At 36.6% G+C, this 24,389-nt stretch overlaps 1 protein-coding gene across 1 annotated transcript in view; it reads left to right on the top strand.

The window, feature by feature from the left end:
* Positions 1-24,389, top strand: part of AIG1 (androgen induced 1) — an 82,407-nt gene that overhangs the window by 46,250 nt on the left and 11,768 nt on the right. Inside the window, exons 4-5 of the mRNA XM_026705604.2 lie at positions 18,174-18,289; positions 22,964-23,127. Coding sequence (XP_026561389.1) covers positions 18,174-18,289; positions 22,964-23,127 — 280 coding nt within the window. The remainder of the gene's footprint in view (positions 1-18,173; positions 18,290-22,963; positions 23,128-24,389) is intronic.

Raw genomic sequence — 24,389 nt, 5'->3', positions numbered from 1 at the left:
AGCATCAGTCTGCACCATATTGTTCTTTTGTTAAAAGGCAAGAATAAAAGAGTTGCCACTATGAGATAACTAAGAGCCAAACTTGATTTGGTATGAGCTTCAAATAAACTATAAAATATGAATATATACCAGCATATGAATCTAAAAAAGGAAAAGGTACTATTTGGGGTATGTTTCAAATTTTGCAATGTAACTGAATAAGTTACATGAGCAGTGGAAAAGATTACATAAATAGGACAAAATCCATTCTGTCCCTTTGAAGTCAATGCATCTTTTTTTAAAAAAATTTTTTATTGAAGATAAACATTTAAAAAGTCTTGAACATGGTGGGCTTTCTTTGACATACATATCAGTCTTTATGTTATTACACTAGAGAAAAATCATTAAACAATATGAGCATTTATATGCATATATACATATATACACATATTTACATTTGATCTTTGTGTCATTTTATATCTTTATCATTGTGCTGTATTTCAGTCACATCTTGAATTCTGAGAAGTCAATGCATCTTTATAGGATAAACTGCAGGCGGCTGAAAGCACTCTTCCATCCTAATTTCAAAAGTGTAGCAGATTTCTAAATTTTATGCATAGTTTTTAAATGGCAAGATAATACATTTATATTGAAAAAGTCTTATTAATCTCATGTAATTTGTGTATCATATACTGTAAATGGCTATGGAACTGAGCTACTCATTTTGAAATTCTTAGTTCACCATTTTTGTCTCTGTACTTTCACACAAACAGGTTCCCTGTACACAGTGCAGTGCATCCACTACATAAGTCTCCTGTCATCCTCTTTTTCAGGTGCCTAACAGTAGATAAATGCATTCTCACTCAGTAATTATATTTCTTCACGTTCTGTAAATGTCTAAGTCTCAGGCTACATCTTCAGGGAACAGATGCACACTTACAGCTACAGTGCTTTTGATTTATAGTCTTTTCCTTCAGAAAGTACATGTGCTGTGATACCAAATTATTCCCCTTTGATGGATGCTACTTATGTTTGTTGTGTCTGGCAAAGGACCCATAGTAGGTGCATAAGCTCAGTGTTGCCCTGCAGTTGTTGGCAATACAAATGACTACATGATACAGGATTAAAGAGGGGGAAGCATTTCCTCTGAATGAGATGCTATTAATTGCTTAGAATTTTGCAGAAATCTTAATCCAGCAAAATGGCTGCCCCAGATTGTTCAGTATATCTAGTATATACTTATCAAAATACCACCAGCATTAAGCATTGTATTCCATGAGCCCTGCTATAAAAGGGCAGATAAGATCTAGTAGCCTTGCCCTGTCCTCTTCATCTGAGAATTCATCCGCACTAAGCAATCTTTATCTTTGATCCAACCCATACATCAATCTCCCAGTATTATTAAAATTAGACACCCTCCCACCCCATTGGTGCTGATCAGAGTTGGGGTTTTTTTCTCCAACCATCACAGAATCCAACAACAAGCACTTATTTTGAATATTATTTCAGTGCCAAATCTATTTGTTTTCTCCAAATAGTCTCATAGGATGGAATGAAAACTCTGATTTCTCAATATAATCAGGATCACAATTCCTGGATCATTTGCTATTCAGCACTATAGTTCAAAGGAAGCTAAAATCATTTTGGCTATGATATAGCTTATTTCCACCCACAGAAAATTGCAGGATATCTAATTAACCGATGCATCATTTTTTTTTTATAATTCTCAAGTTCCCTATAAAATACTGTTGCGATATAAGGTAATTTGGCAGTAATTGGGACTTCATCACCATATCTTCCTCATTGTTGAGAATTAAGATGTCCTCAAGATTTTGTATGTCAAGATTTTGTAAGATATAGTCTTTGCCCACTATTACCCCTTTTCACAGAGTCACTAGAACAAGTAACTTTAAAATGAATAAAATTATAGTACCATGAATTCTACCCCTGATATTTCATAATTCTAAAATAGGACACAGGCATCTCTTCCATTTTTGCATGGTCAGTTATTACATTGATATCCAACAGTTTCATTTGGTGACTCTCAAGTCCATCATCCCTCTGCAAGATAGTGGTTTAATCTTAGTCTATCAGTGCACATGTGCTAGTAATGGCATATCTCCACCACCAGGGATCACAGGTGTTACCCTAAATTGACAAATTATTTCTTGTTTTCCCCATAAGAACTCATCTGATAGGTAGTTTCATTCAGGCTCCGATATACACTCTGCCTTTGTGTCCACAAACAATAGTATGTCTTACTCCCTTCACATTGTCCAGTTAATTAGGGCTGTTTGTATCTATTTTCCATCAACATTATGTTTATTCAGGAGGCTATTGTGAAGAAAATATTTCTGGAAATTCAAACATCCAAGTAAATAATCATTTGAAAAAGGTACTTTAAATGATCAGGAACAATGATCAAATATGTATATGCTGATACATTTCACATAGTAGGAAAATAATGGAATCATCCAAAGCAGATTAAAGCCTTATGGAAAGAGAAGTTGTAGATCATGCTGGCTTTTAAAAAGGCTGAGGAACTGAATAATGGTACTGCTGGTGCATATTGGATAATTAAGAAAGCCAAAGAATAGAAAAAAGAATATATAGTCAATATACAATATGCTTCATTGAATATCGAAAGATTTTCACTTGTGTTGATTATGACAAGCTTTGAAATATTCTGAGAAAAATGGGAATATGAAGGCATACAAGTTTCCTATAGATAGGACAGGAAGCCATGGTCTGGACAAAACATGACAAAGTAGGCTGGCTCCAAATTAGGAAAGAAATGATATAATCTAAGTTAAAATAAGCTATACTCCTATTTGTTCATCCTATATGCTGAATACCTATCAAAGGAAGCTAGATTGTGAAAAAAAAGACGAGCATGGTTTTCAAATTGAAGGAAGAAATATTAATAATCTTTGCTATAGTGAATCTACTGCTCAGCTGAAAATACAAATCACCTGCAAATTCTTATAATGAAAGACAAGGAGCACAATGGAAAAAAAGGAACTACAATTAAATGTAAAGACTGAACTAATGATAATAATGGCAGCCTTAGAATTGACAGTGAACATATTGAAGTGATAGGTGTGACTGCCTTTTAGGATCAACTACCAATGGTGAAAAATTGTACAGTAGACTACCACTCAAAAGAACAGGCATTAAGGCTTTGGAAAACAAAATTAGATGCATCGACTTAACAAGGGTCAGAAATCTGTAGGCAATAGTTTTCCCTTTGACACTGCATAGAAGTGACAGTTGATGTTGTGGAAGCAGGATAGAAAGAATATTGATGGCTTCCGGTGTTGGGGTTGGAGAAAATTCCTGGGAATATTATGATAATCAAAAAAACAAATAATGGAATTTAAAATAAATCCATAGTTTTCATTTAAGGCATAAATGACCTGGCTTCAGATTTTCATATTCTGACGCATTATGTGAAGACCCAGTTTCCTTGAGAAGTTCGTAATTCTGGGAAAAGTGGAAAGAAAAAGAAGAGGGCACCTAACAGCAAGGAGATAGATTCAGTTATGGTGATCCTTGTGGGACAAATCTTCCTGAAGAAGATATGCTTAGATGCTCACAAAGAGTTAATCCTAATCTGATCAATCAATTAAAAAAAACTGGATATGTTAGATTATTAAAATGAAATTGTTTCAAAAAAGTCAGATTTTTATCAGTCTTTTTGCCTTCACTGATAATGAGTATTAAATAACATTTCTTATGACTTTTAACTCTTTTGCAGACTACATTTTTATGTCTCTGGATTATTTTAGTGCAAAATATTAAAGATATCTCTAAATGTGACAAGCAATTTGATTAAGTTTTCCCATTTCCAAATTAGTTCAGAAATAACTAGTTATGACTTACAACTAAATAAGATTATTTGGGGGTTTTGATCTTTTAATGTTCTGGCAAAATATAGTCATAGTTATCATTGCATTTGAATGCTGTGAAGTCATATAATGTTGTTTAGTTTAGTTTAGTTTATTGTCATTGCACCTTGTACAATGAAATTAAACACCATCTTCGGTGCACATCATGACCATGAAAATAAACACAAACACACATCCTTCACCCTTCACACATTGAACCGGAAAGCCTCGACACCACACCAACACTGCACTATACAGCAGAATTCAGAAGAGCTACTGCCCTGGGATAGAAGCTGTTTTTCAGCCTATCTGTCCTTGTTTTTATTATTCTGTACCATCTGCCAGATGGTAATAGTTGAAAAAAAGGGTTTCCAGGGTGAGATGGATCTTTGAGAATGTTTTAAACTTTCTTAAGGCAGCAGGAGTTATAAAGCTCTTCCAAAGAGAGGAGAGGGCAACCAATGATCTCCTGGGCAACGACATTAACCCTCTGGAGTGCTTTCCTATCTGCCACTGTGCAATTGGCAAACCATACAGAGCTGCAGTATGTTAAAATGCTCTCTATGGTGCAGTGGTAGATGGTCACCAGCAGTTTTTCATTCAGTTGTTTTCTGAGAAGCCTCAGGTAGTATAATCTCTGCTGGGCCCTTTTGACTAGGGCTGCAACGTGGGCATCCCAGGTCAGGTCCTCTTTTAGGGTAACACCCAGAAACTTAAAACTGGCCACTTGCTCCACTTGGTCTCCATTGATAAGCAAGGGCTAGATGTCTGATCTGTTCCTTCTATAATCCACTATAAGCTCCTTGGTCTTATTGGTGTTGAGGACCAAGTTACTGTCTCCACACCACGAAAGCAAATGATCCACGTCATCTCAGAAGGTAGACTCATCCACCTGGAGATAAGTCCCACCACTGTTGTATCATCTGCAAATTTAGCAATAGTATTACTAACGTGAGTGAGAATGCAGTCATGCACATAAAAAGTATAGAGTAGTGGTATAGAGTAGTGCACATAAAAAGTATAGAGTAGGCAGTACCGCCCCCTAGGGGGCAGTGGAATGCCTTAGGGGGGCACTAAGAGGCAAGGGGGCCAGCAGGGGGGCACTAAGAGGCAGCAGGGGGGCGTTCAAGGCGCTGGCCCTGCAGGTTCACCCATTGACAGTAGCACAGCTCTGGAGCTGGAGCCTCCAGTGCAGAAGCGGTGGCATGTTACGTGCTGCAGCGGCCGTGTTTGAAGCGCTGCCCCCGCTGCTGCCTCTTAGCACCCCTCTGCCATTCCCCTTGGGGATGCTAAAAAGTGGCAGAGGGGTGTTCGAGGCACCGGCTGGCCCTGCAGTTTCACCCATTGACTAGCACCGCTCCAGAGCCGGCACCTCCAATGCGGAAGTGGTAGCACATTACATGCCACCACGTTTGACGTGCCGCCCCCCCGCCACCTCTTAGCACCCCTCTGCTGGTCCCCTTGGGGACGCTAAGAGGTGGCAGGGGGGCATTCACCCTTTGACTGTAGTAATGCTCTGGAGCCGGCGCCTCCAATGCGGAAGCGGTGGCACGTTATGTGCCGCTGTGGCCGCGTTCAATGCGCTACCCCTCTGCCACCTCTTAGCATCCCCAAGGGGACCGGCAGAGGGGCGCTAAGAGGTGGCAGGGGGACATTCAAGGTGCCAGCTGGCCCTGCAGGTTCACCCATTGAGGTGCCAGCTCCGGAATCAATGTTTCTCGACGTGCCTGCGGGGGCAGCGCCTTGAACGCAGTGAAGGTGGCACGGCTTTGCTCTACTTTTCCAATGCTGCAATGCCTTCCCTGGATTTCCTCAACTCTGCCCTGTACTGGCTCCAGGAAGCAGGGAACAGCACCACCCTCTATGACCTGAGTGCCTCGGGAGAGAGGGCACTTGGGAGGCTGATCCCTGGTGGGAGGGGCAGCCTTTGAACTTGCTGTCAAGCAAGATCTATCTATCTATCTATCTATCTATCTATCTATCTATCTATCTATCTATCTATCTATCTATCTATCTATCTTCCTACCTACCTACCTACCTACCTACCTACCTACTAATCTATCAATCTATCTATCTCCGTACCTACCTACCTATCTATACATACATACATACATACATACATACATACATACATCTATCTTCCTCTCATATAATAAGGCCGGGCCTTTTTTTTTTTTTTTAAGCCCTGAAAAAATGGCTAGGCCGTCTTTTCAGGGGTGACTTAATTCCACCCCCCTTGCATCTTCGGCGATGGCTTGGATGTTGACCTCGGCGTTGGTGGAGCACTTCGTATCGGGGTCAACGCAGGCAGCACCATATCCGGGTGTGCAACAAAAGTATTTCCTAACGGCAAGCCCCCCCACCATTCCCCCCATTTTGCATGTTTTAATATAGGCCTTAATTTGGGGGGAGGGGCTTAATTTCATTTCATGCCTATAAAACATGCAGGGACTTCCTATTGGGGGAGGCCGTATTGTTGGAGAAACAGGGTACCTACCTACTGGGCAATATATCTACCACTATATCTATCTTCCTACCTACCTACCTACCAATATTTAATCCAAAAGTTAATATAATCCAAAAGTTGTCTGTCTGTCTGCCTTCCTGCCTGCCTACCTACCTACGTATCAATATATTTACCTACCTACCTATCTGTCTCTCTTTCTCCATCCATCCATCCATCCATGTTTGAGGCGCCAGCTCCACAGGCACATCAGGAAAGTAGAGCAAAGCCAGTCTGGGAGGGAGGGAGAGAAAGAGAGGGGAGGGAGGAAGGGAGAGGGAGAGAGAGAGAGAGAGAGAGAGAGAGAGACCTGATGCATCAGATTGAAATGAGGCCTAGTTTAGACTGAGGCCCTTTTCCACATTGAAACATCTTTGCCAGCACATTGAAACCTCTTTGGCTTCTATTAAAGGTTTTGTGGACGAAACATGGTCAAGACTATCAGGAAGCTCTCACATTTTTTTGAGGCTTTAAACAGGATCCATTGGACCAGACCTCCACCCTAAAAAAATTACTTTTCCTCAATGAATTATAGTGCCAATTCTGAAGAAGGCAAAACCAAAATGTATTGGTAAATTACAAGGAGAACACACACACACACACACACACACACACACACACACACACACACCCTTCTAACCCTGCTGGAGCAGGTGATTGGACTAGAATAGATATCTCATTATCTTTCTCCTCCCTCCCTCCTTCTTTATTTCTTTTTCTTTCTGTCCCTCCCTTCCAATTCCCCCCCTCTTTCTTTGTCCCTTTTTCTTTCTTTCCCTTTTCTCTTTTCTTCCTTCTCTCTTTCTCTCTCTCTTTCTTTTCTCTCTCTTTTCCTCTCTCAGGCTCACCTCATTGACTTGGTGCACTGCTTCGCTCAGACTTGCTTGGGCAGGTTGCTCTGGTGTAGCAGGCTCAATGGGGTAGACCTGCAGAGCTGGCACCCAGAAGGCGGCAGTGCCAGCATGTTTGAAAAGAAGAGCAAAGCCAGAGGTTGGTAATTTTTGCAGACCAGAATTACAAAAGCTTCTGGGCTGTGCACAAGAAGGGACACACACGTCAATGCAATTCAACAACATAAAATAAAGAAATACAAATAAAACAAATCAACAAGAATCAGCAAAGCATCTCTGATTAGATTCTATTCACTACTAGCATCTAATCAGAGATGCTTTGCCGATTCTAGTCCAATGACCTGCTCCAGCAGGGTTGGAAGGGAGTGTGTGTGTATGTGTGTGCATGGCTGTCCAAACTCCAAAAACAGTAACTCTGGGGAGACCAGTCATAATTAGAACACTTGCTAAACAACCGGCCATTAAGTGAGGACCACTTGTATTTGGTTTGCCAGTCACCTTGCCACACTCACCCAGTCACATGCCCACCAAACCACACCTACCCAGTCATGTGACCACCAAGCCACGCCCAGCCAGTCACGTGACCAGCAAGTCATACCCTCAAATTAGGCCACGCCCACAGAAATTTGAATCCCACCCCTGGGTGGGGGCCATTGAGGTTGAGTTTGTAGCACCAAGGGGGCGGTGGGCTGAAAAAGTTTGGGAACTAACTCAACATACAACCCTGTGGTGTACCAGTGTTAAGAATAAGGGCTGAAGAGATATGATTACCTAATCTGACCCCCTGTGAGTGGCCAGACGGGAAATCCATAATCCAAAGGCAGATTGAATTAGAAAGTCCAAGGTCCAGAAGTTTAGACATTAGTCTATGTTGAAGAATTGTATTAAACACAGAACTAAAATCCACAAAAAGCATCCTCACATAGCCTTCCCACTGTTCTAGATGAGTCAGACCAATGTGAAGAGTGATGGCTATAGCATCCTCTGTAGATCTGTTTTTTCTGTATGCAAACTGGTGTTTATCAAATGTATGCGGAAGACCAGAAATGGTGTGCCAGCAGGCCAATTTCTCAAAGTACTTCATGATGATAGGAGTGAGTGCCACTGGTTTGTAATCATTGAGGTTATTGATAGGGAACTTCTTTGACAGCAGAACAATGGTGGAAACCTTCAAACAAGATGGAATAGTGGACTGGGATAAAGACCGATTGAACATTCTGGTAAAGACTCCAGCCAACTGATCAGCACAGTCTTTAAGCACTCGGCCAGAGATACCGTTGCTCTTGCTTAAACTAAAAAAATAAAATATTTTCCTTGCTGTCATTTTAAGGAACAATATAAAAGTCAAATGAGGTTTGTATAGTGGTTTAGAAAGCCTTTCTTAAAAAAAAAAAACACTAATGAGAGTGATGTAATTTTGTGGCTTTGAATGATTGTCTTAGCTGCAAAACAATACAGTGCAGCTTTAACAGCAGGCTGCAAAAAGGCAGCAGCTTTTACATTTTTTACTAAAGTTTAGAGTTTCAATAAAGGCTCCCATGATCATATATGATTGGTATATATTATGAATATCACATGGATAACATTGGGAGACTGACATAGATAATAGATGTACAAAAATAGATTTGCAAAATAGACAGCATTGCATCTTTTTAATGAAGAAGTTTGTACTATTGGTATAAAGATTTTTTCTGATTACAACTGAATGACAAGTCTTTAAAATTTATTTATAGGTGAGCAATGAGATATGTGAAGAGAATTTTTGTTATAATATTAGAGAAGGTTACATTTTGAAATTGTATTTGTCTTGATGAAGGGAGGAGTCATTTCTTCATATCTTTTTTCTTTTAATTGGTGTTTTATAATTTATTATTTACTATTTCTTAATTTTCCTTTTTAAATATTTTTCTGCACTTTTTATTTTTCTTAGTTCTACTAGTTTTATATTTTTATATTTGTAAATGTTAATAAAATTATGAAATAATGGTTATAAGGATAGAAATTCGGATCATATCTACTGTAATATCTTTTAAAATCTAAGCCGGTTTTACTTTTTTTGAGCATTCCTTCCCCAGAACTTTACCGCTTGTGATTTATTTCACCAATGAGTCTTTTAGAAAATCAGTTAAAGATAATGGATATTTAAAATCAGGATTCTTTATCATTTTTGCTTCATGTTATTTAGAGACCTCAAATCTTGTGTTTTCTAAATTGCATGTGCCCTGTAAACTATTTTTACCTGTGATTGCTTTTAGTATTGATTCTTAATGGCTGCTTCCCAAAAGATGCCCACTTTTGTGAAGGGTTTTTAGCAGTGGTGGGATTCAATTCTTGTTACTACCGGTTCTGTGGGCGTGGCTTGGTGGGCATGGCAAGGGAAGGATACTGTAAAATCTCCAGTCAGTGGTGGTATTTGCCGGTTCTCCGAACTACTCAAAATTTCCACTACCGGTTCTCCAGAACTGGTCAGAACCTGCTGAATACCACCTCTGGTTTTTAGAACCGCTCTGCTGTTTTATGTACATATGAAGAGCCAGTAAAAAAGCTGTTTGAACAGGTAAACGTCGATTTATGATAATAATTGGGATTGTAATGTCAGCCAGTGAACGAAGCAGTCATGCATGAAGGAGAAAGCCAGCTCCCATTCTTCCCCTTTGCTTTCAATCTTCCCTGCCAGCTTTCCCATTGACTTTCTGTGGAGGGTGGCAGAGAAAATTGCAAATGGCGATCACACGATTGTGGGCACTTGGCAATCATTTATAAATATGAGCCAGTTGCCAAGCACTCTAAATGCAGTCACACTAGAATTGCTTTACAATTCTTAAATTGAGGACAACCTATAAATGATACTAGTAATTTAAGTGTATTTATGCTGTTCTTTACCACCCTCTCTTCTTGTATCAGCTCATGGTCTGTTAGATATACCTTAAGCTAAGCTAGTTTGGCAGCCATACATGCCATCTCTGTAGTTTCCAGCAGCAGGAAGCATCAATTCATTCTGGCATCCTGAAGCCATCTGTTCCAGCTATATCCTTTCACGTACTCCTTTGAACACACACTTCATTTTTTAAAAGAAAACATTATTATTGCCAAATAAAATATAAACTACATTGAGGTTTTCTGTGGTGTAATACATTGGAACAGTATTAGAAAGGGTGGCGATGTTTTTTGCCATCCCATTATCATTCTCCTGAGCTTTTATTATTTCTTAGAGTTTCTTTGCTTAATCATTCTTCTCTAATAATTTACAGAATAATAATTCTGTACGTTTGAGTTGTATGGGTAAGAAAAATCTAAAACGTAAAATTGAAAGGTGATTTTAGGATTTGATTTGCCATTTCAAAAGGTAGCAAATTATGCAGTAGATTCTGGCTAAGTGTATTGAGTGGGCAACCCACTCAAGAATATTTGGGATGGTAATAGTTGAAGAATTTTGGCCAATGCCACCCAGTGAGCAGAATCTCAAAATAAATTTGGTCCTCCTTTTTTAAAAAATCATATACAATTGTTTTATATTTTGTCTACTTTATTATTTATTTTTATGAGAGATTTATTTTTTTAATGAATGATTGCTTTTTTAGAATTGTGCTGACTTCAGTAACACAGTCAAAGAGGGCTCATAGCTGAAAACTGTTCGCAAGCCAGGGCCAAGGGTTCTATGACTCTGTACCTATCATCAAACACATTTGAGTTTAATTTAGACTACTACTTAGAATATTTGAAATCCTTGGAACAAAGAAAAATGTAATAAATTATGTAGTTGACATAACATATTGGAAATCATAAACATAATATCACATTATACAAGCAGATTATATATCTTTTTCCTCTAGTTCCACGATGGCGAACCTATGGCACGTGTGGTGGAAGTGGCACACAGAGCCATCTCTGCTGGCATGCGAGCCATCAGCTCAGCTCAGTTTCACTATGCATGTGCGTGAGCATCCTGCCAGCCAGCTGATTGTCGGGTATCTGCCACGCATGTGTGGGAGGTGGGGTGCATGCTGGAGATGCATGGGCATGCATGGGGGAGCACATGGGGTCACGCGCATATGCATGGGGGGCAGGGGAGTGTACGGGGTTATGTGTGCATTGCATTATGGGTGCAGGCACACGTGCTCATGCACATGCGCACTTTTGGCACGTGACAACGAAAAGATTAACCATCAGTGCTCTAGTTTCTCTCTGGTAGCAGCAGCACATAGCACTTGGAGAATGTAAAAAATAAGGACTTAAAAAAAACTAGAAGCTTTGTATGGACTTTTTACTGAAAGATGGAACTGATGATTTATGGTTTTGGGGATTAGCATTAAAGAGAAAGGGAAAAGAGTAAGACTGCAATTATTTGATAGAAGGAAAGGCAGAAGTTAAAATTATAGGGGGCTAAGTTCACTTCTTTCCTTTTTTCTTATATTTTTCCTGTTTTTTGTTTGTTTAATTTGATATATATATATCAAATTAATTTTATATATATATAAAACCCAAATCTTAAAGTCATCTAATGAGGCCCGTCTCCCTGTCATCTCATCAAAGAAGATGAGGTGGGTCTTTGTGGGGGAAGTTTTTCTGTAGTAGCATCCTATTTATGGAATTTTGTCCCCAGAGTAGCTTGACTGGCACCCATCGTAGCATAATTTTGGCACTAGGTGAAAACCTTTCTATTTTCCCAGCCTTTGTTGCTGGCTTTTAATTGTACTTTAATTAAGGTTTTAGTTTTGGATGGCAGCCTCACATTCACCTAGTAGTTTATTTGGTGTTGATATTATGCACTGTGTTTTTATTCAAATAGTTTTTAGTGTGCTTTATTGTAGGGAGCTTCATTTATTGGGTGGTTTAAAAATGTAAATAAAAAGTTCTACCTTAATGGTTTGTGCATTTAAAGAGGCAGTTCGCCAGATTTCTTATTTACAATAATTTGAAGTTAGGTTGACTTGCCAAAATTCTTCTCTAGACTCAGGAGCCTATTTGGGGATTTCATCTGGGAACACATGTGACATAGAGTCATTCCCGGGGCATTTAAGAGAAGCAACTGCTTGATTGTACATTATACAGCCAGAGAGATGAGATCATATGGGGACTGAGCTAAAAGGAATGTGAAATCCAGATGAAGCCAAATCAGAATTACTGCTTTGTTCAGTCATCTGCACCTGTGAATATGGAGGTGGGGAGTTATGGGGCTACTGGACAAGCTCAGGAATGTTCTAGTAATCTTCTTTCTTCCTGCCATTTCTTTGCCAATTCGTCCAGCATCTATACTCCTGTATATTTTCATCTTTGAGAAACCTGAAAAAATACAATTTTACATTCAATCTGATTACTAATTACTGACAGGTACTTGCCTAATACAAATCCTAATCATTGCAGTGGGGATTTCTTTCATATTTCCTTCTACTGCAGTTCTGTCGTTGATTGTTGCAGCCTAATGATCCTAAATTGTTATTCTTTCTGCTATGTTTGGTTCTTTGGAATGAAAGACATGGCATACCATATGTATTCCCAAAAATGCTGTCCTCAATCCACCTTATGGTGATTTTTTTTTATTGCTCCACTTTAGGCAGAGACCACATTATCATAAAATCAACCTCATGTAGTTGTTTTATGGTCTGAACTATATATAGCCTTAGAAAGAGGAAATACAGTGTTTCTTCAAATAATGAATAAACATTTTTTTTGACAAATTTGAACTGTCAAACTGAATTGTTTTTTTTTTGAAGTTCTAGCTGTCAAAAAATGGTCATCATTTGAGAATTTTGTGTAAACTACTTAAAGATGAAATTATCTTTCAATTTTTTATTTAGAATTATAGCACCATAAAGTTGAAAAGTGTTATTTAGATATCAAATCTATCCCTCTGTTTACTGCGGGCATCCAGATTAAAAAGCATCTTCAACATATAACTTTCCAATCCTTACATGAAAACCTCTGATGAAAGGGAGCCAAACACTTTCTGATCATTGGTTCTAATGCCCAACTGCCATTTCCCTTAGGTAGTTTTTCTAATAATTGGTCAAAATTTACCTTGTTATAACTTAAATTCATTATTTCTTGTCCATTATTTTTTGTCCGTTATGACTTCTGGAACAGAAGAGAGAAGGTCTTGATATTCTTATATGTGACTTCCTGTCAGATACTTGCTATATTTATCTAGTTTTATGCTATGCCCCATATCTATATGGTCACCATTTAGATTCAACCAGATCAAAAATTACTGCCCTTAATAGACTTAAAAGCAGGAGGAAAGAATGTTAAAGCAAGGTCTATGTAGACCTACAAACCAGAAAAAGACACTATGCTAGGAAAACACCAATTACTGTTGCTTGAAATAAAACGTTGGTTCATCGTATAAAATTAACTACACTTAATTTTTTAAAAATATCATAATGAATACATTACATAATGTTCGGATGAATGTCTAGTATTTCTGCTAACTACTAAAAGTAAAGAGAAGCAAAATTCTAGTTATTGATATGTGCATGTTCACATTACCGTTGACTAAACAGTCCAGAGGTTACACACCAGAAAATGTCTGTGGTGATTCTCCAGGTCATGATTGTCCTAAAGGTGCTTTTTCAAAAGGCAAGTGGTCTTTCTTTGTTTTTCCTTGAAGACATTTCACTTCTCATCCAAGAAGCTTCTACAGTTCTTCAGAATTGAAACCTCTTCAAGGAAAAACAAAATCTAGTTGCCGTTTGAAAAAGCATCTTTGGAACAGACCAGAGAAGTTAAGGTTTAATCCCATTCCAATTTTACATAGGTATCCAGTAATGTAATGGTACTAGATAAGTTGGAAAAGCTTATAAATCCATCTGGGATTGTGGTTGGACTATTACTGTTTCAGAACTATGCTTTGACAATAACATGTAGAAAGCATTCCATTGAAATGACTGGTTGCCCTGCCAGTCATTGACATGATACTTGACTGCCCATCTGTTCTTGTCTGGAATCTTCATCTGTCAAATAAAAAATAATAATCCTTTATTTCATAGGAGAACTATTTAGAAATGAGCATTGGACTTGGTACATGGCATTTTGGGGAGCTTCACAAAAATATTGGGGTTTTTTTATATGTTATGTACTGTATGTATATGTGATACATGATATGTATATTATAGTATACTAACAATATGGAATGTGGGGAAGGGACATATAGAATTATTAATGTTAATTGTGCAACATTAATGTTTTTATTGTAGTTTGTTTAACATACTATCCCAGGCTTGCAATTCTGCACGTATATTACTTTAGAATTATATATGTTTATTTCTCTTCTGTCATGTTTTCATAAAATGCTAAATAATAATTAATAATCAACACTGTACAAAATGTTACTTAGCATTTAATTCTTTGAATTATATTTCGTAGTGCTGCAATCTTATAATATGTATATAATTTTACATAATGACATTTGTAATAGGTATGTTATCCTCTGAAAATTGGTCGCCTTATCTGCTTCTGATAATGCTCAGTGTATACCGAAAAACTCCTGTACTAATTTTGTCCAGCTCTGAAGCCACGTAGTTCATGCATGAGATTGTCAGACATGAGTAGTTGCAGATGTCAGTGCGTCAGTGGCAAGGAGCCGGGAAGATGGATTAAGGCTTAGTCACTGAAAAATGCATGCCAGCACATCTGAAGCACCAACACTGCGCCACCTCATAAGGAAAATGTGTCATGACCAGAAATCGATAACCTCTTGGAGGCAATATATTTGATTAATTATACTGGCGCATGCTTGGCAGTCTAGCTTCATCTAGCATTAACTTAATACTGTTTGCATGAGGCAGTGTTGTAACCACATTCATAAGTCAAAAATAATTTTGCTTTTAAAAGTTAATAATATAATAAAGTCTCTGTTGCAGGTTTTATGGCATATATTGATAATTTCATGATTTTTTTTTTACTTATGAGCTACAATAGCATTCATTTAACTTAAAATAGCATAAAATGGTTGCTTTCTAGAATGAAGATGCTGTAATATGCCTCATTTCCCATCAGTTTGTAGTTATTGTGAAGTTAAGAAGAGAACCACTGGAATGGCTCTTTATTAAGCACTGAACTTCTCATTTTTCATTCTTTATTCACTGACAGAAATTGAAACATGTAACACCTGAAGCCGTGGGTTACTTCTAGACATATCAATTTGGGTAGAGATTGGATGAGAGTTGAACAAAGTGTGGCAATTTATAATATAATTTGTCTTGAGGTCTGAAAGGCAGGAATTCTGGTTGATGACGTTTGTTTATATTTTTTTCCTATTTAAAGTTCTGTTAGGTATTGAAAACAATTTGAAGTATGCACCATTATAAAAGTCAAAACTTGTCTGTTTTGGAGGATATGCTGTTCCTGGACAAATGTTTGAGCTTGGGACAGGCAGTGGAAAGCATGAGGTTTGAGAGCTTGCTAAACATTAACAAAGGATGAGCACAGGCATGTCTGTAGGAGGTGTCCAGAAAGTCAATATAGAATAGGATTCAAAGGGACCTTGGAGGTCTTATAATTCAGCCCTCTGCTTAAGTAGGAGACGTTATACCATCTCTTTTTGAAAATCTCCAGTAATGGAGCACCTGCACAACCCATTCCATTAATTAATTATTCTCACTAACAGGAAATTTCTCCTTAGTTATATGTTCAGTCTCTCTTTAATGATCTTTCACCTATTACTTCTTGTCCTGCCCTCAGGTGCTTTGGAGAATAGACTGACCCCTCTTCTCTGACAGCCCGAAATATTGGAAGTCTGCTATCATGTCACCCTTAAACTTTCTCTGTGATAGGCTAGGCATACTTAGTTCTCTTAACCATTCATCATACGATTTAGCTTCCAGAACCCTTATCATCTTTGTTGCTCTTCTCTGCACTCTTTCTAGGGCCTCAGCATCTTTTTTGTATTGTGCCAATCAGAACTGGACTCAGTATTCCAAGTGTGGCCTCACTAGTACAGTATAGAGCGGTACTATCACTTCTTGCGATCTTGATGCTATCCCTTTGTTGATGCATCCTATGACTGCATTGGCAATTCTCTGCTTGGCCATCTAGTGTAGCAGCTTGGATAGCATCAGGAAGTATATACAGCATTCTGAATTATATCACTATGTATCAATTAGAAAAGGACACCTAAAGAAAATTGTTATGAATGGATTGTAGACCTGTTCCATTTCTGATATATTAGTAACAGGAGCTTGTTAGTAGAAATAATAAAAGAAGAACGACTTTCCAATCAAGCAGAATAACTTAACAAAATATTTTATATCTTATATATTACATGAATCTTAAAATACTTAATTTATGGATTTCTGGGTTTTTGAAGCATAGATAGAAATTAAATGTACTTAACATTCTCATAAGAAACAAGTATTTGTATAAATCTCTCTTTCATTAACAAATCACATTAACTGTGTCCTGTTCTGAATATCTATGGTTAGCTAATCAGATGAATTTGGATTTTAGTATGAGAAAGGTATAAATATCTGTCTATTAATTTTTTCCAGATGCACATTGTATTTATACACTTCTGCCATATTCTCACCTTTTATCCCTAAGCTATAAAACCACAAATATTGTCATTCATTATAGAGAAAACATTTTGATGTTTTTTTCTGCAACTTTTCTACCTCTACAAGTAACATTTTTCACACAATATTTCAAGTGTGCTCACACCATAAGATTTGTTAAAAAACGATATTGGCAGTATTATTTTAATTCCTTGTTAATCCTCGATGTGAAACTTGTAACTGCTCAACACTCCAGTTTTGAGGGTGGGGGGGCAGGGTTGTCATAATACACATTGTTTGCATGTTGAAATATAAATTAGATTACAATGCCCAGTGTAAAGTTAATTTTATGAAGTTCTTCATTGCTTTTTGTTTGTTTGTTTTAAATATCCAAATATTGCTAATTCCAGTTCCATTTTAAATGTATTAGAAAGCATAAGTTCCAAAACAGATTCTTGGGAGATTCTTTTTAACCTCATATGTCACTTATGAAAGCTCTCCATTGATGTTTACCACTTGTTTCTTGTTTTTTTTAATCAGCTACCAATGAACCAGAGGACTATTTTCCTCTGATCCCATATATGCTTAATTTACTCAGAGGTCTACATAAGATTCTTATGTACTTGGAACAATAGTAGCCCTTTGTTTCTTATTTACTATCTTTCCTTTCCAGTAAGTTTGTTTCTACTGTTACTTCATACTGTAATTGTTGCAGCTGAATCTGTGTTTATACTGGTTTTTATTTGGTTGTCAACTTTGAGTCTAAACGCCACTTAAAACTTAATACTCCTGTATTTAATAGTTGACAAATCACACCATGAAACTTAACATTCTGCTTAGGCTAAGTCTTTACAAAAATATAGTGATTGTGAAACAGTGTATATAAAATAGAAACATCATTTGTTCTTCAATTTATGTTAATTATTGCATTGTTACCACCAGCATTTTTAAGAGCTGTTGAGAAATTCTATTAAATATTAAATAACACTTTTTATTTCTAAAAAGTCATCTAACCGGATCTTATGGTTGCAAAAAGCTGAATATTGAGAAAGAGAAAGAAAAAGAAGATACTATAATTAGTTTCAAGAAGGCACCATAAAAACTTACATACTTTGGAAAGTTGATGGGAATAGATAATGGAATAGAACAGGGGTCCCCAAACTTGGCAATTTTAAGACTTGTGGACTTCAATTCCCAGAATTCGCCAGCCAGCATAGTTTTAAAGTTGCTAAGTTTGAGACCTCTGGAATAGAAGAATGCTTGGCAAGGCTTAAGGAAGTTGAAGGTTGAAGGAAGTTGAACAAGGGTAAACAATAGATAAAATGAATGGCTGGAACTAAAGGGATCGCTGGAATGTTCTTGAAAGAGCTGATGATTATTGTTAATTCAATAATTATTTAATAAATAAATTTATACAAAATATTACTTGTATGAATTGTTTTCTCCTATCTTGCTTTCATTGTAGCATACAACTGTTTTACCCTTTATATTAATTGAGATGAGAACGACCCATCATCAATATCCCAGCAGGACCTATGGACTGATTGCTGTGTGCACTATTTCAGTTTGCTACATATTATGGTAAGGAATCCATTTTCACATTGTGAAATTTAATCACTTATATCTCAGTCTTGCCAAGCAGGTTTTGATAAAAAGTTTCACGCTGTGGTTTTTCTGATACTTATATCAGGCTTATATTTTTAGGGACTTTCCCCCCACCCCCTCCATAAGACATTATTTGGGTATTTTTTCTATGCCCCTCTCTTTTTCCAATCAACAGAATTAAAAATATTTTTAACTGTTCAGTTTCACAAAAGTGAAGTGTATTCAGGTAAAGATGGATGCAGACCACAAGAGTTAGCTTGGGTCTCAATGTGAGGATTTATGCAGAAAGGCACTTTACCTCAAAGCAAATGAAACATTGCCCAAGTCAAGCTAGTATCTGATTCTGAAACAGGATTAAGAAGCCCAAAACTTTTATCTTCTGTATTGATTAAAATAGGAAAAGTACAAATTGTAACCTTTGTAAGGCTCTTCGGAAGAAATGAAATCATCAGAGAATAGATGAAAAAAAAAACCTTCTAATTTTTAAATGAGAGTATTAAGTGTTGCATTTTTCATCTCTGACATAATTAGATGACATATGGAGGTAAAACTGTGCCTTGTGAGGATATTTATTGGCCAGTTTCGAGCTAATAGATACAAATTGGGGGATTGCAAAAGGGCGTCTTTGCATCTTCATAGTTTGGCTGAGGAACTTTTTGTTAATTCTTTTTGTTGTTTTAACTGCTGAGGTCTGTAAATGGTGGAGGGAAGGGAAGGGAGGGAGGGAGGGAGAAAGGAAGGAAACCTTCCTTGGAAGAAGGATGATCTATAGAATCAGGAAGAAGTATAAATAATGCAAAATCACAATGTTGCCCCACTCTACCCAAATCAGTTCTGTAAGAAATCTAATATGTCCTCCTAGTTCCAGGGCTATAACCTCTACTTTCAGATTCTGAAACCATAATATTTCAGGATGTGGGTTTTGTTGCCTTACTTGCCAAAAAGCATTTCTTTTTTAGACCAAGACTATTTTCATAAATCAGGGAATAATCCAGTGGCAAAGTAGGTTTCTTGAATATCTGAAAATAGTTTGCAGTGTTAGCATGTCTGTAAATGTTGTTAGTCTATAGGCAAAAGTTGAAATTGCAATGATTTCTAACACTTTTATAAAGAAACAAAAAATTCATTTTGTGTTCCCATATTAAAAGTGAAATGTGTGCATTTAAATTCTCCCCCCCCCCTTTTTTTTCCCTTCGCTTACCTTGACCAGAAATTCAAACCATTTCTTTTTTTTCAGGCATATTCAGTATTAAATTACCTGTTATTTTATAAGACCGGAAAATGGTAGGGACTCAACCAAATGGCTACAGCATGGGACTCTAAAATGAATTTTAATGCATGTTCCCTTCTGCTTATCTAATAATAAGCAGTACAACAATTGTACTGTTGGAAGGCATTCATTAGAGTTAATAACAAATAATCTTGTATGGAAGCTTTATGCCTAAGGTTGATCAAGCCATTATTGTGCAGTATTGAGTTAGCATGCATTCAAGGAGGAAAGAACTCTACAACAGAGGCCATCAGGTAATGTTTCCATGACAGCAGTACTACTTTTTGCAATTTCCTATATAGACATTGCAAGAATACTGCTAATGCCACTCTTCCAGAGAAGAGAAAGATAGCGAGACTAATTGTATACAGCAGATCTTAGCTGGTCTAACTGGGTAGTCATAGATAGTTCTGTCTTTATATTTGATGTAGAATTTAAGTCAATTATTTTTTCATTGTTAAAATGTTCTTTTGTTTATTTGTAATGTTGCTTTGAGGGCAACAAACAGTGACAATTTATTCAAGGATATAGATAACAGGGTTCAAAGATTCTAGGATTAATCCTGTACTGCTTCCAGCTGGAAATCTATTCCAAATTTGGTTGAAAAATTGTTTGTAGAGACAATGTTAATTAGAGAATAAGATTACTATATCTTAAAGAAGTGTTCAAAAAATTAATTCGGCCTCATTATCCTTCATCCCTTCAAAACAACTGCTGTTAATCAAAATATTCACATACAAAGCTTCTGCAGTAAAACTTAAATCAGTAAGAATTAATTTTTGCTATTGGAAATACAACATCTAAGATAAGATATGTGGTTTCTGTTGATAACAGCACAATTAAAGGGATGAGAAATTTTCTACTGATTTCAATAATGCTTTTTCAAAAATATGCTTAGCACATCTATCTTGATTTTTTATTTTTATTTATTTATTTTTATTTGATTTGTCAATCGCTTACAAGATAATAGGTATAAGTATATACATAGTTATGAATACATGAAATGGGTACATATAAGAAAAATAAAAGAAACAACAGGACAGAGACGGTAGGCAGGTTGGTGCGCTTATGCACGCCCCCTACAGACTTCTTAGGAAAGGAGTGAGTTCAATAGTAGACAGTCTAAGAGTAAAGTTTTTGGGGTTTGGGGAAGAAACCACAGAGTCAGGTAGAGTATTCTGGACATTGACCACTCTGTTGCTGAAGTCGTATTTCCTGCAATCAAGTTTGGTGCGGTTAACCTTGAGTTTATATCATTGTGTGCTCTTGTGTTTTTATGGTTGAAGCTGAAGTATTCATTGACAGGTAAGTCATTGCAATGTATGATTTTATATACCATACTTAGATCAGACTGAAGACGGCGTAATTCAAGGTTTTCTAGGTCTAGAATTTCAAGTCTGGTGGTATAAGCTATTCTGCAACGAGTAGAGGAGTGGAGAACTCTTCTTGTGAAATATTTCTGGACTTTCTCTGTGCTAATATCAGATATGTAATGTGGGTTCCAGACTGTATTCGAGTATTGGTCTAGCAAATGTTTTGTATGCTCTAGTTAGTAGTATGATATTACCAGAGAAAAAACTATGTAGGATTAGGTTAACAACATAGCCTTTTTGGCTATGTAGTTATAGTGGGCTCTAGCACTTAGATCATTAGAGATGAGTATGCCAAGGTCCTTTACAGAGCTTGGATCATCAACAAGGTCTTGTTAGGGAGTAGTGAAGCAGATGGAAACATTTTCTGAGAGTTTCTCATACAAAGCATTTTGGGACACACCACATTATTTCCCCCCAAAAAAACAATATTTAAAGATCATAGTTTCACATTAAATTTGGTCAGGCTAACTGTTCACTTATATCTGTATTGTCTAATCCAAAGGTTGTGAATGTACAATTCCAAACTTGTCTTTTAAACAACAGAGCTACACTGACCAATTGCAAACTGATGTGTAGTCTAAAATACAATAAAAATGGATCATTCTATGCAGGTTCAGATTGGTTTTCCAGTTTTATTTTCTCATTATGAACTTTTTATGAACTGATCCTGTTACACAAAAGAGAGGATAAGGCGGGTGAGGGGAGACACAAAAAGTTATGTGTGGTGGTGCAGTGGTTAAAATGCAATATTTCAGGATAACTCTGCCCTCAGCCAGAAGTTTGATCTTGACGGGCTCAAGGTTGTCTCAGCCTTTCATCCTTCCAAGGTCAGTAAAATGAAGACCCAGATTGTTGGGTGCAATATAACAACAGTGTAAACTGCTCAGAGTGTGCTGTATATATACTGCTCACAGTAGAGCAGTATATTAGTCTCCTGTTGCTATTGCTAGTTTTGTTTCTATCTATAGAATCTATCATCTGTCTTTGTATTTATCTCTATTATCTATCTATCTATCTATCTATCTATCTATCTATCTATCTATCATCTATCTTGTTTTAATTGCTTGAATTCTTTCATTATGGCTTCCTAACTTTTTTCATTCAAGAAATAAAGATTACTTATTGAAATTCTAATGAGCTTACGTAAATATTTTCAGTCCTTCTTGTTGAATGAAGCACCAATCTGTGCAGTGCTTCGGCTTCAAAGGCAAAAATGGGTTTTAGAGCCTCAGGGAAGTCACACATAATACTTTGCAATCTCCGAAATCGGATAGCATTTTTCAGAGCTCACTGCTGAGAAAAATATGCAGCTGCTTTATGGAATTGCAGACAGGTGTTACACAAGTACCCACGCATAAGTTTTGGGCTTCAAATCTGAATATATCACTGTTGCATATGCCTGATATAGACAACAACTTTGAATAGGCTGTCAGCCCCACCAGACTATCAAGAATCAACTCCATGGAAAGGCTAAAACTACTTTTATTGAGAGTGGCTATAAACATAATTTTTGAATCTAATTGTGCTGTTTCTCTTTTCCTTCTTATATTCCAGTGTTATTAGAGAGGTGTCTGGGCCATATATATTTGTTGTATACTTAATTTATGTTTTTCTCCTTGCTGTTTTTGTAATGAATCAGATCTATCTCTTTTGAGATCATCTTCCTTGCTTTCTATAGATATCTCATTTTTTGTTGCCTTTGATAATGTTAAATATATTGGTTGGAAATCAAATAGTGTTACTGTTGATGCATAGAGTGGGTTAGATCTGTAGGTTTGTGCTCTGATGGAGGGATCCTTCTGTGAAGGAAGAGAACCGTTGTCTTCTACTCAGGATAGGGTCTATAAAAGCTGTAATTCTATACTAATTTAATTGGATGTATACCCCATTATGTGACTTGTTTCTGAGCAATCATGCATTGGATTGAGCCCTTAGGAAACTTATTTATTATGTTTTTAATTGAATACTTCATTATTAACCGTATTTTCTGTATGTGTTTTTTCTTAGGGTCTGTTGGATATATCATGTGACTGGGGTTTGGGTATATCCTCTCCTGGATTACCTTGGTTCAACTGCTAAAATTGTCTTCTTTGCCACTGTAACTGTAGTAATAAACATCTTTTATTTGCTGGGTGACATACTAAACAACTGCATATGGGATACACAAAAATGTGAGTATCAGATTGAGAAACTTTTTTTAATACAAAATCATACTTTAGTTACATTTATTATATATGTTTACTATTACTGTTGAAATGTTTTTACAGAGTAACTCCATTATTTCTTCAAATGTAAATATAATAATTATTTCACATATTATTATTACAAGTAGGATTGGACAGCAAATGAGGTGATTAATGCTAGCTCATAGCTAAAAGCATATACCTGATTAGCCTTTTTTGCTTCTTTCCTATCTCTTTCCCCCTTTTCGTTGATTTCTTACCTGATATTGACTGTGCTCATAGAAACACTAAATCTAATTATGGAATTAACCTTTTTCCTGGATTTGATCAATAGTCAACCAGATCCCCTGGATTTATATAATATAACAAAGTCATACTTACCCCACCCTACCCATAAAATAGAATAGAAGTAGGATGTATGGAGCTAGTTGGGTTTTTTTAAGTTTTATTATTTTTTAGACAAACATACACAAACACAACATAAAAACATCAAGCCATCTTCCACTTATGTACATACAGTGTGTCGGTTGGTTTACCGATTGTTTTGTGCATCCACTTCATAGCCATCACTTACAATTACTTGTATATGTCTATCAAATATTCTGAAATACATTGATATCATTGTTAATCAATCATTTGACTATACTATTATTTGTTCATGTTATGCAAGATAATCCATATTTTAATTGATTTATTTTCTGACTATTCTATCCCATAATTATATTATGATTATGATAAAGATAATACATCTTTATATATTATTTATATTCTGAAGTTCTAGATATTTCATTACTATATTTTATTGTCTAACCATTGATAAAATAAATCCCAAATCTTATAAAATTGTTTATCTTCTTGTTCTCTAATTTCAAATGTCAATCTACTTATTTCAGCACATTCCATTATTTTCTTAATAACTTCCTCCTGTGTTGGTTTTTTCTCACTTTTCCAGTTTTTAGCAAATACAATCCTAGCCGCTGTTAATACATTTACAATCAAATATTTCAATTCCTTACTGTATATTTCAGGTAAAATTCCCAATAAAAATATCTCTGGTTTCAAGTCTATGTGGTTTTTTGTCATTTTTTCCAACCATGTGTGGATTTTAGTCCAATATCTTTTAGCCTCCGCACACGTCCACCACATATGGTAATATGAACCAGGTATCTGATAACATTTCCAACATTTTTCGGATTTGTTCTTGAACATTCTTGCTATTCTTGTTGGTGGTAGATGCCACCTGTAAAACA

Source organism: Pseudonaja textilis, chromosome 1, assembly GCF_049901715.1.
Source record: "Pseudonaja textilis isolate UNSWEBS1 chromosome 1, rPseTex1.2, whole genome shotgun sequence".
Lineage (NCBI taxonomy): Eukaryota > Metazoa > Chordata > Lepidosauria > Squamata > Elapidae > Pseudonaja > Pseudonaja textilis.
Note: the sequence above shows the minus strand (reverse complement) of the source record. Positions and strands in the feature narration are given on the sequence as shown.